At 44.9% G+C, this 14,654-nt stretch overlaps 1 protein-coding gene across 1 annotated transcript in view; it reads left to right on the top strand.

Moving 5' to 3' along the window:
- ntn4 (netrin 4) overlaps nucleotides 1-14,654 on the top strand; it is a 52,016-nt gene that overhangs the window by 13,600 nt on the left and 23,762 nt on the right. The window contains exon 3 of the mRNA XM_043713305.2: nucleotides 6,033-6,308. Coding sequence (XP_043569240.2) covers nucleotides 6,033-6,308 — 276 coding nt within the window. The remainder of the gene's footprint in view (nucleotides 1-6,032; nucleotides 6,309-14,654) is intronic.

The following is a 14,654-nucleotide window of genomic DNA, read 5'->3' as shown; positions in this document are numbered from 1 at the left end:
TACTGTGTGGAAACAGGCCCTTCGGCCTAACAAGTCCACACCGACCCGCTGAAGCGTAACCCACCCAGACCCATTTCCTTACATTTACCCCTTCACCTAACACTACGGGCAATTTAGCATGGCCAATTCACCTAACCTGCATTTTTTTTTGGATTTGTGGGAGGAAACCGGAGCACCCGGAGGAAACCCACGCAGACACTAGAAGAATGTGCAAACTCCACACAGAGTTGCCTGAGGCGGGTATTGAACCCGGGTCTCTGGCACTGTGAGGCAGCAGTGCTAGCCACTGTGCCGCCCAGTGTATGTGGTACGCTCCCAGAGGCACTCTGGCCAGCCCCTACACCCAGTTCCCCCACACCTCTCAACTCACATATAATCCGCATTTTCTCCACCCCCCCCCCCCCAAACATCCACATTCATGGAATCCTGCTAATCCTCCCACTCCCTGCCACGCCTTCCCATTTAACTATCTTCTTCCTTATTCCATCCTGCATAGCTGACACCTTCATAGTGGGTGGGGGTATGTTATTCAACTACATGCAGCATCACACCTAAGCCCAAACCTGCAACATTTTCCAGCAGAGTCAGTCAGCTGTGCAAATGAGCCAGGAATTCTGAAGCGAATAAATTGAGAGAGGAGTTGGACATTTGGCCCCTGAAGCCTATTTTGATGTCCAGTTTTGATCACAACTGTCCTGCCACTGAATTTTCTTTCGCTGTCTGAACTGCATGCTCCTTATCATTCTCTTACCAACTCTGAATCACAAAATTGTTACGGTGCAGGAGAATCGCTAAATAGGCATCACATCTTGATCTCACTCTTCTGCCTAGCTTCTGTAAGCCTCTCTATAAGACTCAATTTAACCTGCCTCCATCAGATCCCTGTGTGAAGCAAGTTTTACTTCTCACATCACCTTGCTTCTTTTGCAAATTGCTTTAAATCTGTGCCCTCTCTTTCTTGATCCTTTTATGAGCAGGAGAGATTTCCCAATATCTGCTCTGCCGAGAGCCCTCTACCCAAAATCTCTATCCAATCACCTCTCAGGCTTCTTCTGTCCATGAGAACAGTCCCATCTCCTTTAATCCATCCTCAAAATTGAAGTTTTTCATTTCTTGTGAATCCTTTCTGCAATCTCTCTGATGCATTCATGTCTATGTTTTAATTTTCATCACCTTCCCACTGGTAGGTGCTGCATAGATCACACTGAGCAATTGATTGAGCCCTTCTTGTTCCCAAGCTCTAGCCAAATTGATTCTGTCCTTTGGAACCCTCTGAGACATTGGAGCACAGGCAATGCATCCAGATTTCCACTCCCCTTTATTTGTACACAGCAGTGTTTCCTGCTTTCAGCTCAGAATGACCTGGCTGCAATGGTCCCATTGTTCAGGACTGTCCAACCGGGGGAACTCATTTTCTTCCATCTGGCCTGTAATAATTTCACACAACTCTTTATCACCCCGTAATGCTATACCTTTGAGCCCTTGGGCAGGTTTGTATCATCGTACATTGTGATTTAACCATTCCTTTAATTCATTAATTGGATGTGGGCAGGGACACCATTTATTACCCTCCCTAATTGCCCAGAAGGCAGTCACAAGTCAACAACTTGCAGTGGGTTTAGAGTCGCGTACAGGCCAAATTGGGTAAGGACAGCAGATTTCCTCCCTTAAAGGGAATGAGTTTTTACAACAATTGACATAATCTCAATTGGACCAGCTTTTAAATTCCAGATTACATTGAATTCAAGTTGTGCCACCTGCTGTGGTGGGATTTTAACCCACGTTTCCAGAGTATTAGCCTGGATTACTAATCCTGTGACATTATCACTACACCATCGCCCCAGTGTCTTTCTGTGCCCCAGAGCTGCGCACACTTATACTTGGGCAGATCTGAGCAGGATTCGCACAATGGAAATACGGCAGTCACAAAGCTGTATTTGTATAGCATTTGTCATAACCTCTGGTACAGCCAGTTCAGTACCTGAGCAGCATCGTCACTGTTGGAAATGGATTTGCCAACTTGTGCATATGATTAGCAGAGTGTGATAATGGCCAGGCAATCCATTTTAGATGTAAGGTGTAAAATTTGATAGGTCACTGTGGAGTAGCCCCCTACCATCCCTTCCCCAACTCTTGATCAGATATCTTACTCCCTCAATAGCATCTACCCTTTAGACTCAAATCTCGGGTGTAAGGCACGTCCTGAGAAGCGAAAATGGTACCACTGAGCCATAGCTGTCTCTTTAAGCCAGAGTTTGGAGGAATTCTGTTCTTGGATGAAGCCTCACAAGTAAACATTTTCACAATCAAGTTTACAACACCCTAAACAGGAAACACTTTCAAGCACAAAAATGTCACTCCTATCTGCACATCTTTTTCCTTTTTTCCAATTTTATTTCTAAGTTCACTGGCATTAATTAAGATCAGGTTGCAGAATCTTACAGCACAGAGGGAGGCTGTTCAGCCCGTTGTGTCTGCAGCTGCTATCTGAAGGAGCTATTGACAGGTCACTCATTCACCTATTCTTGCCCAATAGTTCTGCATTTTCTGCTCCCATTCAAATATTTATCCAATTCCCTGAAGAAAATTACCATCAAACGTGAGTCAGACACTGCATTCCAGATTCGAACTCATTTCCTGTTTCGTCTGGAAGAAATTATCTTCAATCAGTATCCTCTTGTTTTGACTCTTTCCCCCTGGTTTCTCGTGAACACTCAGACCCAAAATCCTTGGTAAATTTGAACATTCCTCCTCTTCTGTCCTGTGACAGTTTCTCCAGTCTCTGCACATTACTGGTGGCTACAGAGTCTTTCAAATCCTCAAATATTTTCAAGGCAGAGGTGTGTTCTTCATTACCAAGGGGATGGAAGATTATCAGGAATGTGCAGAATAGAGCTGAGATTGGGCGGCACGGTGGCACAGTGGTTAGCACTGCTGCCTCACAGCGCTAGAGACCCGGGTTCAATTCCCGCCTCAGGCGACTGACTGTGTGGAGTTTGCACGTTCTCCCCGTGTCTGCGTGGGTTTCCTCCGGGTGCTCCGGTTTCCTCCCACAGTCCAAAGATGTGCAGGTCAGGTGAATTGGCCATGCTAAATTGCCCGTAGTGTTAGGTAAGGGATAAATGTAGGGGTATGGGTGGGTTGCGCTTCGGCGGGTCGGTGTGGACTTGTTGGGCCGAAGGGCCTGTTTCCACACTGTAAGTAATCTAATCTAATCTAATTCAAATCATAACAGCCGTGGTCTTATTGAATGGTGGACCAGGTTCAAAGGGCCTACTCATTCCTTATTCATATGTTTGTATGAACACTAGGCCCCCATTCTAGTAAATCATTCGCCAAGATCTTGGCTTTCTTGTGCAGCCTCAAACTCTAAAACGTGCCAAGCACGATTGGTCTGTACAGTGTTGGACACAAACCGATGCGGTGGAGATTGCGGGAGGACTCAACAGGCCAAGATTGCACTGTCTAGATTACAGTAGTGCTGGAAAAGCACAGCAGGTCACCACGCTAGTCAAGACTCTGATCTCCAGCATCTGCAGTCCTCACTTCTGCCTCGATTGCACTGTGCCCATTGCGAACAGCATGGACAGTCCAAAACTGGCTCATTCTCCCCAGGTCACCCCGATAGATTGTATTGATCTGTCTTCCATTGGCAAGACTCACTGCAGGAGAAAGTGAGGACTGCAGATGCTGGAGGTCAGAGTCAAAAAGTGTGCTGCTGGTCAGGCAGCATCTGAGGAGCAAGAGGGTCGAAGTTTAGAGCATGAGCTCTTCATCAGGAATGTGGGGGAGGCCCAGGGGGCTGAGAGATAAATGGGAGCAGGGTGGGGCTGGGGGCAAGGTAGCTGGGAATGCGTCAGGTAGATGGAGGTGGGGGGGTGGGTGATGGTGATAGATCGGAGTGGATAGGTGGGAAGGAAGATGGACAGGTAGGACAGTTCAAAAGGGCGGAGTTGAGTTGGAGGGTTGGATCTGGGATAAGATGGGGGGAGGGGAAATGAGGAAACTGGTGAAATCAACATTGATCCCGTGTGTTTGGAGGGTCCCAAGGCAGAAAATGAGGCATCCTTCCTCCATGCATCAGCTAGAATCTGGTGGTGGAGGAGGCCCAGGTCTTGCATGTCCTTGGAGGCGTGGGAGGGGGAATTGAAGTGTTTGGCCACAGGGCGGTGGGGTTGTTTAGTGTGTGTGTCTCAGAGACATTCTCTGAAACATTCTGCAAGTTCACCCTCCAACTCGCCACTGCCCTCTTGAACTGTCCTACCTGTCCATCTTCCTTCCCACCTATCCGCTCCACCTCTGCTCTGATCTATCATTATCACCCCCGACCTTCATCTACCTATCATGGTCCCAGCTCCCCCCAGCCCCACCCCGCTTCCGTTTGTCACTCCGCTCCATTGAGCCTCCCCCACATTTCTGATGAAGAGCTTATGCTCAAAATGAAGACCCACTGCAGTTACCAGGGAAATGGGGTCAGAAGTCAGGATCATTTGATCTGTTCAACCCCTGTTTCAATGTCAGGTTGTATCTTATTTTTGTAATAAATCCCTGTAACTGCATTGATAATGGTACTGCCTAAGTGAATGTGTGGCACTGTAAATACATACTCTTGCCCATAGTGAGCCCTGCAGACCAATAGTGGTCTTGATGCAGTGGATCGATGAGGCTGTTGCAAGACAGAAGTGTGACATATTGTGATAGCAGATCTCCTGCTAGAAGTAGCCACGAGCAGGACAGGACAGGACAGGCACTTGTGTACATTATGAAAGGAGATCCTGAAATTTGTAATGATGTGTTGACAGAAAGCGTGCGTAGAAAGTTTTAAATGCGTTATTGATATGACACATGCCGTTCCAATCTGTATAATGATCTAATATCTGTCACTCGAGGCAATACCTAACGTCTAATTTAAAACTCTCTGTTGCTTTCATTCCTTAAGCAGCAATTAAACAGCTTGAGTAAATCTTACACTTAAAAGAATGGATAAACATAGGAATGTACAAGCCTGTGATCTGACTGGAGGATTTATCTCCTAATCAAGTCTTGATGCATATGCATATTCATTAGTTGCCATAAAGTCTTTATGATAGCAGAATGGGAAGCCATTCAGCCTGTTGAATCCATGTTGGCTCTTTGCAGAAAAATGCAGTCAGTTTCTACACTAACTGCATAGCCTTCATGTTCATTTTTTTAAATTATTTCCCTTGACTGCCTGTTTAGTTTCCTTTGAAAGTATTGATAGTGTCCATCCTCGTGGCCAGAGAGATCCAGATTGTTCCTTCTCACAATGTAAAATAGATTCTCCACAGTGTCGCCCCATAGGCTTCACCCAAAACTGCAATCTGTCCTTGCACCAGTCAGCAAACTTTCTTTCTCTACCGCACAAACATTGTCAGAAGTCACACAACCATAGTCCAACAGGTTTATTTGAAATCACAAGTTTTTGGAGCACTGCCCCTTCGTCAGGTTACTTCACTCTGAAAGCTTATGATTTCAAATAAACCTGTTGGACTATAATGTGGTGTCATGTGACTTCTGACCTTGTCCACCCCAGTCCCACACTGGCTCCATGTCATCGCAAACATTGAATTACTACTTTTAGATGTCAGTTCAAATTGACACATCATTTTCTGTTTTGTTCCCTCCATCATCTTCTCCCTTCTCACTCACAGCACTACAGGCTCTGTGCCAACCTTGCGGGTTCTGTGCCAACAGGGGTATTGGTTCCTGTCTGATTGAAAGTTCACTTGTGCGATCCTGAGGCTTTGGAGGGCTCTAGCTCAAAAGGCAGTGGAAGCAGACACTTTGAGTAATTATAAAATAGAGGTGGGTGGATTCTTGATAACCTTTCACCCCCTTGCTTATCAGAGGTAGACAGGAAAATGAAGTAATCAGATACGGCATGATCTTACTGAATTGTGGGGCAGACTTGAGAGGCCCTGCCTCCTAACCTATATGTTTGTAGGTTTAGAAGTGAGCCTGATTTCAGTTCCTGTTGTCTGATTATTCTTGTGTTTCTCATTGTCCAACAGGTTATATTCCGTGTTCTCTCCCCTCCGCATTCTGTGGAAGACCCTTACAGCGTACAAGCCCAGGATCTGTTGAAAGTCACCAACATCCGAGTGCGTCTTCTCAAACGGCAGTCGTGCCCCTGTCCAAGCCTGGCAGCCAGCCTGAAACCCCAGCGGTTTGCACACTACGCAATCTATGACTTTATCGCAATGGGGAGCTGCTTCTGTAATGGCCATGCTGAGGAGTGTGGGCCCACCGAGAGTTTCAGGCCAGCAAGGGGCAACTTTCAGACCGTGGTATGTGTAATCACTATTTCCCTGCAGGAGAGAGGCTGCTAATAGAAGCTGTGCCTTGTGAAATAGAATCACTTCTCACAGGCTTTGATTTCTGTTAAGAGAAAGAATTTACATTTTCTATAACTCGGCCCATGTTCTTAGGACATCTTGAAGCACTTTACAAGAATCATGTTACTTTGATGTCGAAGTATTTACAGCACAGACCCAGCCCCATGCAGCCACTCTCACTATGTTTCTACTCCACGTGAGCTTTCTCCCACCTCCCTTTCTTCAAACCTGTCAACATTACCTTCTATTTATTTCTCCCTCCTATCTTTTATCCAGTTTCCAGTTCTCTGCTATTCACATCAATTACTCCATAATAGCAGTAGATTTCTCACTGCTGCCCAGAAAAAATTACTTCGGCAGAATTGTCTGATATATGTTTTAGCACCTATCTTATATTTGGCTCCTAATTCTGATCGTGAACTTAAGAACTAGGCCATTTAGCCCCTCTAGCCTGCACTGCCATTTAACACCATCATGGCTGATTTTAGCTTGGCCTCAATTCCATTTTCCTGCTGCTCCCCATTCCATCAACCCATTACTAATTTAAAAATCTGTCCATTTCCCCCTCAAACGTATACTGTGTCCTGGTGTCCATCACACTCTTGAGAAGTGAGTTGATGATAATTTGGAGAAAAGTAATTGCTCCTCGTCTGTGTTTGAAATCTGCCCATCCCCTTTAGCCTAAAACTGACTCCAGTGGGAGTCTCTTCTCTGCATCTGCCTTTTTAAACTGTTCAAGATGTTTGTGGTGCTACAGAGGTAGTGTCCCTACCTCTGGGTTTGAAGTTCCAGGTTCAAGTCCTACCTGAGGACTTGTTGGTGATGGGTGATTGTTCATGCTGGGGTCAAGGAGCCAATAATCAGCCTAGGAATCCTTTTCCACCTACTCCCCAGAGAGAATATGTTGACGTGCTTAAAATCAATCTTGACCCCCTTCTCCGAGAGGAAAACATTCCAGTGTTTGTCTTAAATGAGACCTCTCAGGTCCAGCTTGAAAACTCCTGTGTGCTTAGACAATTTGCATGCAGCACTGATCTCAAACTGAGCTGGTGATCAACTTGGAGCTGTTAGGTGACAGAGGAACCAGAGAATCTTTGTGGTGCAGATCGAGGCTATTCGGTCCATTGAGTTTTGCACTGACCCTTTGAAGAGCATCCTTCCGAGACCCACACTGTTCCAATAACTCTGCATTTTCTTTCCGTGGCTAATCCACCTAGCCTGCACTTCTCTGGGCACCTGGGGCAATTTCACATGGCCAGTCCACCTAACCTGCACATCATTGGACTGTGGGAGGAAACTGGAGCACACTGACATGGGGAGAAAGTGCAAACTCTACACAGACAGACACCCAATGGTGGAATTGAACCCAGGTCCCTGGCACTGTGAGGCAGCAATGCTAACCACTGAGCCACCATGCCACCCTGTTGGCCAGTACTCTCTACATCAACAGACTCTGATAGTAATGCTTAGACAGGACCTTCATCAGACTCCAAATCACTCCCCCAAAGGCTGACATATGTAGCAATGCACTCCTCCCTCAGCACTGAGATTGCACGATGTATTAGAGCAGTAATCACACTCTCCCCAACATTGACATCTGTATGTACATATAACAAACTACCTGTACTGAGAAAAGTCTTCACTGCTCATTATTTCCCAAAAACTTCCAGTTAAAAACCTGCACTTGCAGAAGTTAATCATTTCAAGTCTCGCATTTCAATCAGTTTTTGGTTACTTGTCGAATACTTCTTTTCTGAAATCCCATCTGACACCCACCCTCAGTCACCACCACTCACTAATGGATAGCAGACCCCTCCCCCATGACTGGATCCTGGCTCGGTCAAGAGGAAATGGGCCAGTATGTTTCCTCCTTCCTAACAGGGACAATGTGAGATCTCTGCAGTCAGCTCTACACTGGATAGTTTAACATGAGATTTGAAAACACAGATGGCTCAAGATCATAAAGCAGGTACTCTTTCTTCCACTGACATAAGGGCATTACAAACATGAAGGGAAATTGAGGTTAAGCAAGGCAGACACAGCAATTACATGGAATTCCCTGGTTGAGAATTTTTCTTGTCTGCTGATCCTTCTCCCCGTAAGATCTACTTCCCCCAAAGACAGTCTTTCCTCCAGAGACGTTCTATTCACTTGCTCAAGCTGCCCTGCTCAGAATCCTTCCTCACTATCTCCAACTGCTGTGGAGGTCCCACCACAACTGCTCAAGCTGCCCTGCTCGCTGCTGTCTGTCACCATCCATCACCTGTTGCGGCTGGTCCCAATACAACTGCTTGGGCCACACTGCTCAGTGCCATCCCTCACATTAGTGGCGGCTCCTGCAGGTTCCATGACAATAGCAAAGAGGCCCCTCTCTGTCTGTATGGTTGGCAGGTGTGGGTGGGTCCATGAAGGGCTCATGGAACAGGTGCTCTGCTGTGTAAGGAGACTCCAAAATATTGGACAGAACAACTGCTAGATCTGCTTTTCCATGAACAGGATAATGCTGAAAAGACAAGGAAAATAGATCATTTGATACCTCCTGTCTCTCAAAAAAACAAGCTCAAAGTGCAAACAGGCTTTGAGGAGTCAGGAGGTGAGTTACTGTCTGCAGTATCCCTGACCTCTGATCTGCTCTTATAGCCACTGTGTTTAAATGGTGAATCCAGTCAATGGTAACCCCAAGATGTTGATAGACGTGGATTCAGTGATGGTAACATGATTGAAATAAGTAACAGTGGTTAGATTCAGGTTCCAGGCCTACCTGAGGACTTGTTGATGATGGATGATTGTTCGTAATGAGGTTCAAGGAGCCAATAATCAGCCCAGGAATCCTTTACTATCTACTGCCCAGAAAGAGTATGTTGATGTTGGATATGGTCATTCTCTGTGACATAGACATTTCCTGCCCCTATCAGGGCCAGCCTGAATGTTGTCCAACACCTCCGCATACATTTACTAAATATGGAGCTCTCCTTTCTAATGCAGCCATTGGCATCATCATTCATTGTCCCACTCTGGCAGCAAGAGCTAGTGAATAAATCCATCCTGACCTTGGCCATTATTGTAAACATTGTGACTGGTGCTTTGTTGGCTGTGAGGTAATTCAGGATATCCTGCCTTCCAGGCAATGGGGTGCTTTTACTGGAGGAGATGTGACAGCCAGTTTGCACACAGCAAGATCCCATACTAGCAATGTAGCCATGAGTAGATAATCTCATTTAAGTGATATGGGCTGATGGATAAATAAGGCACTGGAGAGAAGGCTCCTGCTCACTCTGGACAGCAGCTGGTCTCTGTAGGAATGGTCTGACTATAAAACAGTGTTCCATATTGACTGAGTAATTGTGGAATGAGTAATCCATGGCAATAAGGGAAAGCTGGGAGACAGCAGGAAGCATGTATTATTCCCTCGAATAACATTTTGAGGTAAATGGCTACACTCTTCCTGTAAAGTTTAAGATCCTTAATCGGCTTATAGGATTAACCTCACTTCTCTGACATGTAAGGGATCAGATTTTATGTTTGTAACAAGGTTTGTTATTTAGCTTTTGCTTTAAAGAGGCTGGGAGCTGTTTAGAATAAACTCAATTATATTTTACAAAGTGCGGGGAAGATAATAATAACACTGTGTTGGTGAGATTAACTCTTTACCACCAGCAGCTAACAAGTCAAAAATCAAAGGGGTTTTAATCTGAAGAAAGGGGAAACATGAAAACAGTGGCAATTACAGTTTTTAGGAGGTTTGTGATATCCTGCCCACACCATGGGCAAAAGGATTTGTGAACTGACCCTTTCCACTTGGTTGCATCCTGCTATGTACTGTGCAGGTAAGAGGTACTTGTGGGAGGTCATAAACTAAGACTGTCAGAGAGGAGGACCCAGCCTAGACTGTACTCGCCACCAACCCCCTCAACCCATAACCATCAGTTGCTAGTAACATCAGTTATGGTCTAAGAGCAGAAGACAAGGATAATTCTTTTGTTCCTCATTTAATGTACAGATGATTGTGACTGAGTACTGTCAACAGGAATGAAGTTGTAGGTAGAATATTGACTGATTGTAAACCTCCTGACAGAAAAGGATTAAAACGAGGGCTCAATCAAAATAGCAACAAATGACTGCATGCTCACTGGGCTGCCCCTTCATCTGAATCTTCAATCTTTGATATCACAGACAGTAGATGGGGACCGCAGTTATACTGATGGCAGTGTGAACATGGAAGTACAGTCTGACAGGTAATTATCAACTCCAAGTTACTGAAGGAGCCAACCACTCTGACTCTGCAAAACACGAGGAGATGGTAAAACTGCCTGCTGGTGCGGATCACCCACAGATACTACTCAGAGGGCTACTATTCGAGAACTGGGCCTTCATAGTCATGCCACCTTCCAATGCTATGTACAGCATCTGTGACAAACAGCTAGTAGGGCTCCTTGTAGCTGTCACCATTAGGCCGATTGCTTATATAAAAACAGTAGAGCCAGGAGCAGGAGTAGGCCATCTGGCTCCTTGAGCCCACTCCGCCATTTAATAAGATCATGGCTGATCTTTTCATGGCCTCCGCTCCACTTACCTGCCCTCTCACCATAACTCTTAATTCCTTTACTGTTGAAAAAATTACCTCTCTTAGTTTTAAGAACATTCAATGAGGAAACCTCAACTGCTTCACTGGGCAGGGAATTCCACAGATTCACAACCCTCTGGGTGAAGTAGTTCCTTCTAAATTCAGTCCTAAATCTGCTTCCCCTAATTTTGAGGTTATGCCCTCTTGTTCTAGTCTCACCTACCAGTGGAAATATCCTATCTATTTCTATTTTATCTATTCCCTTCAGAATTTTATATGTTTCTATAAGACTCCCTCCTCATTCTTCTAAATTCCATTGAATATAATCCCAGTCTACTCAGTCTCTCCTCATAAGCCGACTCTCTCAATTCCGGAATCAACCTAGTAAACCTCCTCTACATCCTCTCTAGTGCCAACACATCCTTTCTCAAGTAAGGAGACCAAAGCTGCACACAGTACCCTGTACGGTTGCAACATAACCTCCCTGCTTTTAAACTCCATCCCTTTAGCAATGAAGGACAAAACTCCATTTGCTTTCTTAATTACCTGTTGCACCTGCAGACCAACCTTCTGTGATTCATGCACAAGGACACCCCGGTCCCTCTGCACTGCAGCATGCTGCAATTTCTTATCATTCAAGTAACCATCCTTTTTCCTGTTATTCCTACCAAAATGGATGACTTCACATTTATTAACATTGTACTCCATCTGCCGGACCTTTGCCCACTCACTTAAACTATCTATGTCCCTTTGCAAAGTTTCACAGTCCTCTGCACACTTTGCTTGGCCACTCATCTTAGTGTCATCTACAAACTTTGACACACAACGTGTGGTCCCCAACTCCAAATTATCTCTGTAATTTGTGAATAATTGTGGTCCCAACACTGATCCCTAAGGTACACCACTAGTCATTGATTGCCAATCAGAATAGCACACATCTATCCCCACTCTTTGCTTTCTGTTAGTTAACCAATCCTCCATTCAATACATTACCCATAATGTCATGTAGCAGCAGCCTTTTGTGCAACACCTTGATGAATGCCTGTTGGGGATCTAGATACACCATATCAATAGGTCCCCAGTGTCTGCTGTGCTCATAATGTCTTCATAGAATTCCAGTAGATTAGTTAAGCATGACCTGCCTTTCATGAACCCCTCACGCTGCCTCTGCCTAATGGGGCAATTTCTATCTCGATGTCTTGCTATTTCTTCTTAGATAATAGATTCAAGCATTTTCCCACTACAGAAGTTAAAATAACTGGACTACAATTCCCCATCTTTTGTCTACCTCCCTATTTAAGCAGTGGCACCACATTTGCTGTTTTCCAATCTGCTGGAACTGTCCCAGAGTCGAGCGAACTTTGGGAAATTACCACAAGTGCATTTGCTATTTCTCCTGCCAACTCTTTTAGTACCTTGGGATGCAGTCCATCAGGGTCAGGAGATTCAACTACCTTTAGCTCCATTAGCTAACTCTTTCGTGATAATGATTGTTTCCAGGTCCTCATCTACTTTAGTCTCCTTGTCGATTATTGACATGTTATTCGCGTTCCCCCACTGGGAAGACCAACACAAAATATCTGTTCAATATCTCTGCTATTTCCTCATATTTCCATTACTAAATCCCCCTTCACATCCCGTAAAGGACCAATGTTTACCTTAGCCACTCTTTTTCATTTATAGAAATTTTTGCTATCCGTCTTTATATTCTGAGCTAGTTTACTCTCTTAATCTCTCTTTTCTGTTTGGCTTTTTTGTGGCTTTCTGTTGACCTTTAAAGTTATTCCAATCTCCTAGTTTCCCATTGGTCTTTGTGTGCCTTCTCTTTCAATTTGATAGTCTCCCTTATTTCCTGAGACACAAATGGCAGATAATCCCTCTTCCTACAGTTCTTCCTTTTCACTGGTATGTAGTTTCGCTGAATTCTAAATTCATACTGTGATTGCTCCTTTCAAGAGGATCCCTAACAATGAGATCATTTAATTATTCCTGTCTCATTACACAGGACCAGATCTAGGATAGCTTGTTTCCTCGTCGGTTCCATTACGTACTGTTCAAGAAAACTATCACGGATACACTCAACAAATTCTTCCTCAAGGCTACCCTGACGAACCTGGTTCGACCAATTGACATGTAAATTAAAATTCCCCATGGTAATTGCTGTACCATTTTTACAGGCATTAGTTATTTCTTTGCTTATTGCCTGCCCCAACATGATATTATTTGGTGGCCTGTAGACGACACCTATCAGTAAGTTTTTCTTCTTAGAATCTCCAATTCCCACCCAAATGGATTCAACCTTCTTCCCCATAGGACCTATATCACCTCTCACCACCGCCCTAATGTCATCCTTAAATATCAGAGCTACACCACCTCCCTCACCTTCCTGTCTGTCCTTCCAAATAGTCTGGATATTTAACTCCTAGTTGTGACCATCCTGCAACCATATCTCTGTAATGGCTACTAAATCATACTCATTCGTGATGATTTGTGCCGTTAACTCATCTACCTTGTTTTGAATGCTACGAGCATTCAGGTAAAGTGCCTTTACGCTAGTTTTTATACCCTCTTTATGAATTCTAACATCTCCAATAATAATATCTCCTGAATTATCCTTCCTTTTATAACTTCTTTCATAGTGTGCCATGTAGTTAAACACTCCTACACATCTGCTAACCTGCTGCTTTCCTTTCTATTTACCATCATACTTCCTGTCGTTTTCCCCTTCCTTTCCCCAATTAACTAGTTTAAAGTCCTAGTGACCACCCTATTTATCCTTTTCGCTAGAACACTGTTTCCAAATTGGTTCAGGTGGAGAGTGTCCCATCGACACAGATCCCTCCTGTTCCAAAACTGATGCCAATGCCCCATGAAATGAAACCCCTCTTTCCCACACCACTCCTTTTACTTGCCTAATTTTCCTATCCCTAAACCAATTTGCATGTGGCTTGGGTAGTAATCCAGAGATTATAACCCTTGAGGACCCATTCCTTAATTTCGTTCCTAGTGGATGTTAATCCCCAAACAGGTCCTCCTACCTTGCCTATGTTATTTGCCCCAGCGTGGACCACAACAACTGGATCCTCCCCCTCCTTCTCCAATATCCTTTCAAGCCGGTCAGAGATGTCCTGCATCCTGGCACAGAGCAGGCAACACACCATGTGGGACTCTTTATCCTGCTTACAAGGGATACTATTTATCCCTCTAATTATAGAATCCCCTACAACTACCACTTGATGTTTTGATTCCACTCCCTTCCCCCTCCCCCGAAGGTCTCCTGTACCATAGTGTCGTAGTCAGCTGGCTCATCATCCCTGCAGCTCTGTTCCTCATCCAAACAGGGAGCAAGGACCTCATACCTGTTGGACAAGGTCAAGAGCTGAGACTGCTCTACCTGGATCCCTCTACCCGACTCACTTGCAGTCACACTCTGCTGTCCCTGGCCACTGTCTGAATTTGTGCTACTTAATGTACCAGGTGTGACTGCCTCCTGAAACAAAAAATCCAGGTCCTTTTCCCCCTCCCGGATGTGCCGCAATGTTTGAAGCTCAGTTTCCCTCTCCTCAACTCTGAGCCAGAGTTCCTCGAGCAACCAACACTTGCTGCAGATGTGGTAACTGCAGTTCACAACGGGATTAGCTAGCATCCACCTCCTGCAGTTACAGCACAACACCTGCCCAGCATTCTCTATTTTTTTCCCCCCTGAACTAAGGAGATTCTAAATTCGAATATTT

The sequence above is a fragment of the Chiloscyllium plagiosum genome, unplaced genomic scaffold (genome assembly GCF_037043375.1).
Source record: "Chiloscyllium plagiosum isolate Xiang-an unplaced genomic scaffold, Cpla_swu_hap1 HiC_scaffold_23, whole genome shotgun sequence".
Taxonomy (NCBI): Eukaryota; Metazoa; Chordata; class Chondrichthyes; order Orectolobiformes; family Hemiscylliidae; genus Chiloscyllium; species Chiloscyllium plagiosum.
This window is presented reverse-complemented; position numbering and strand designations above follow the sequence as displayed.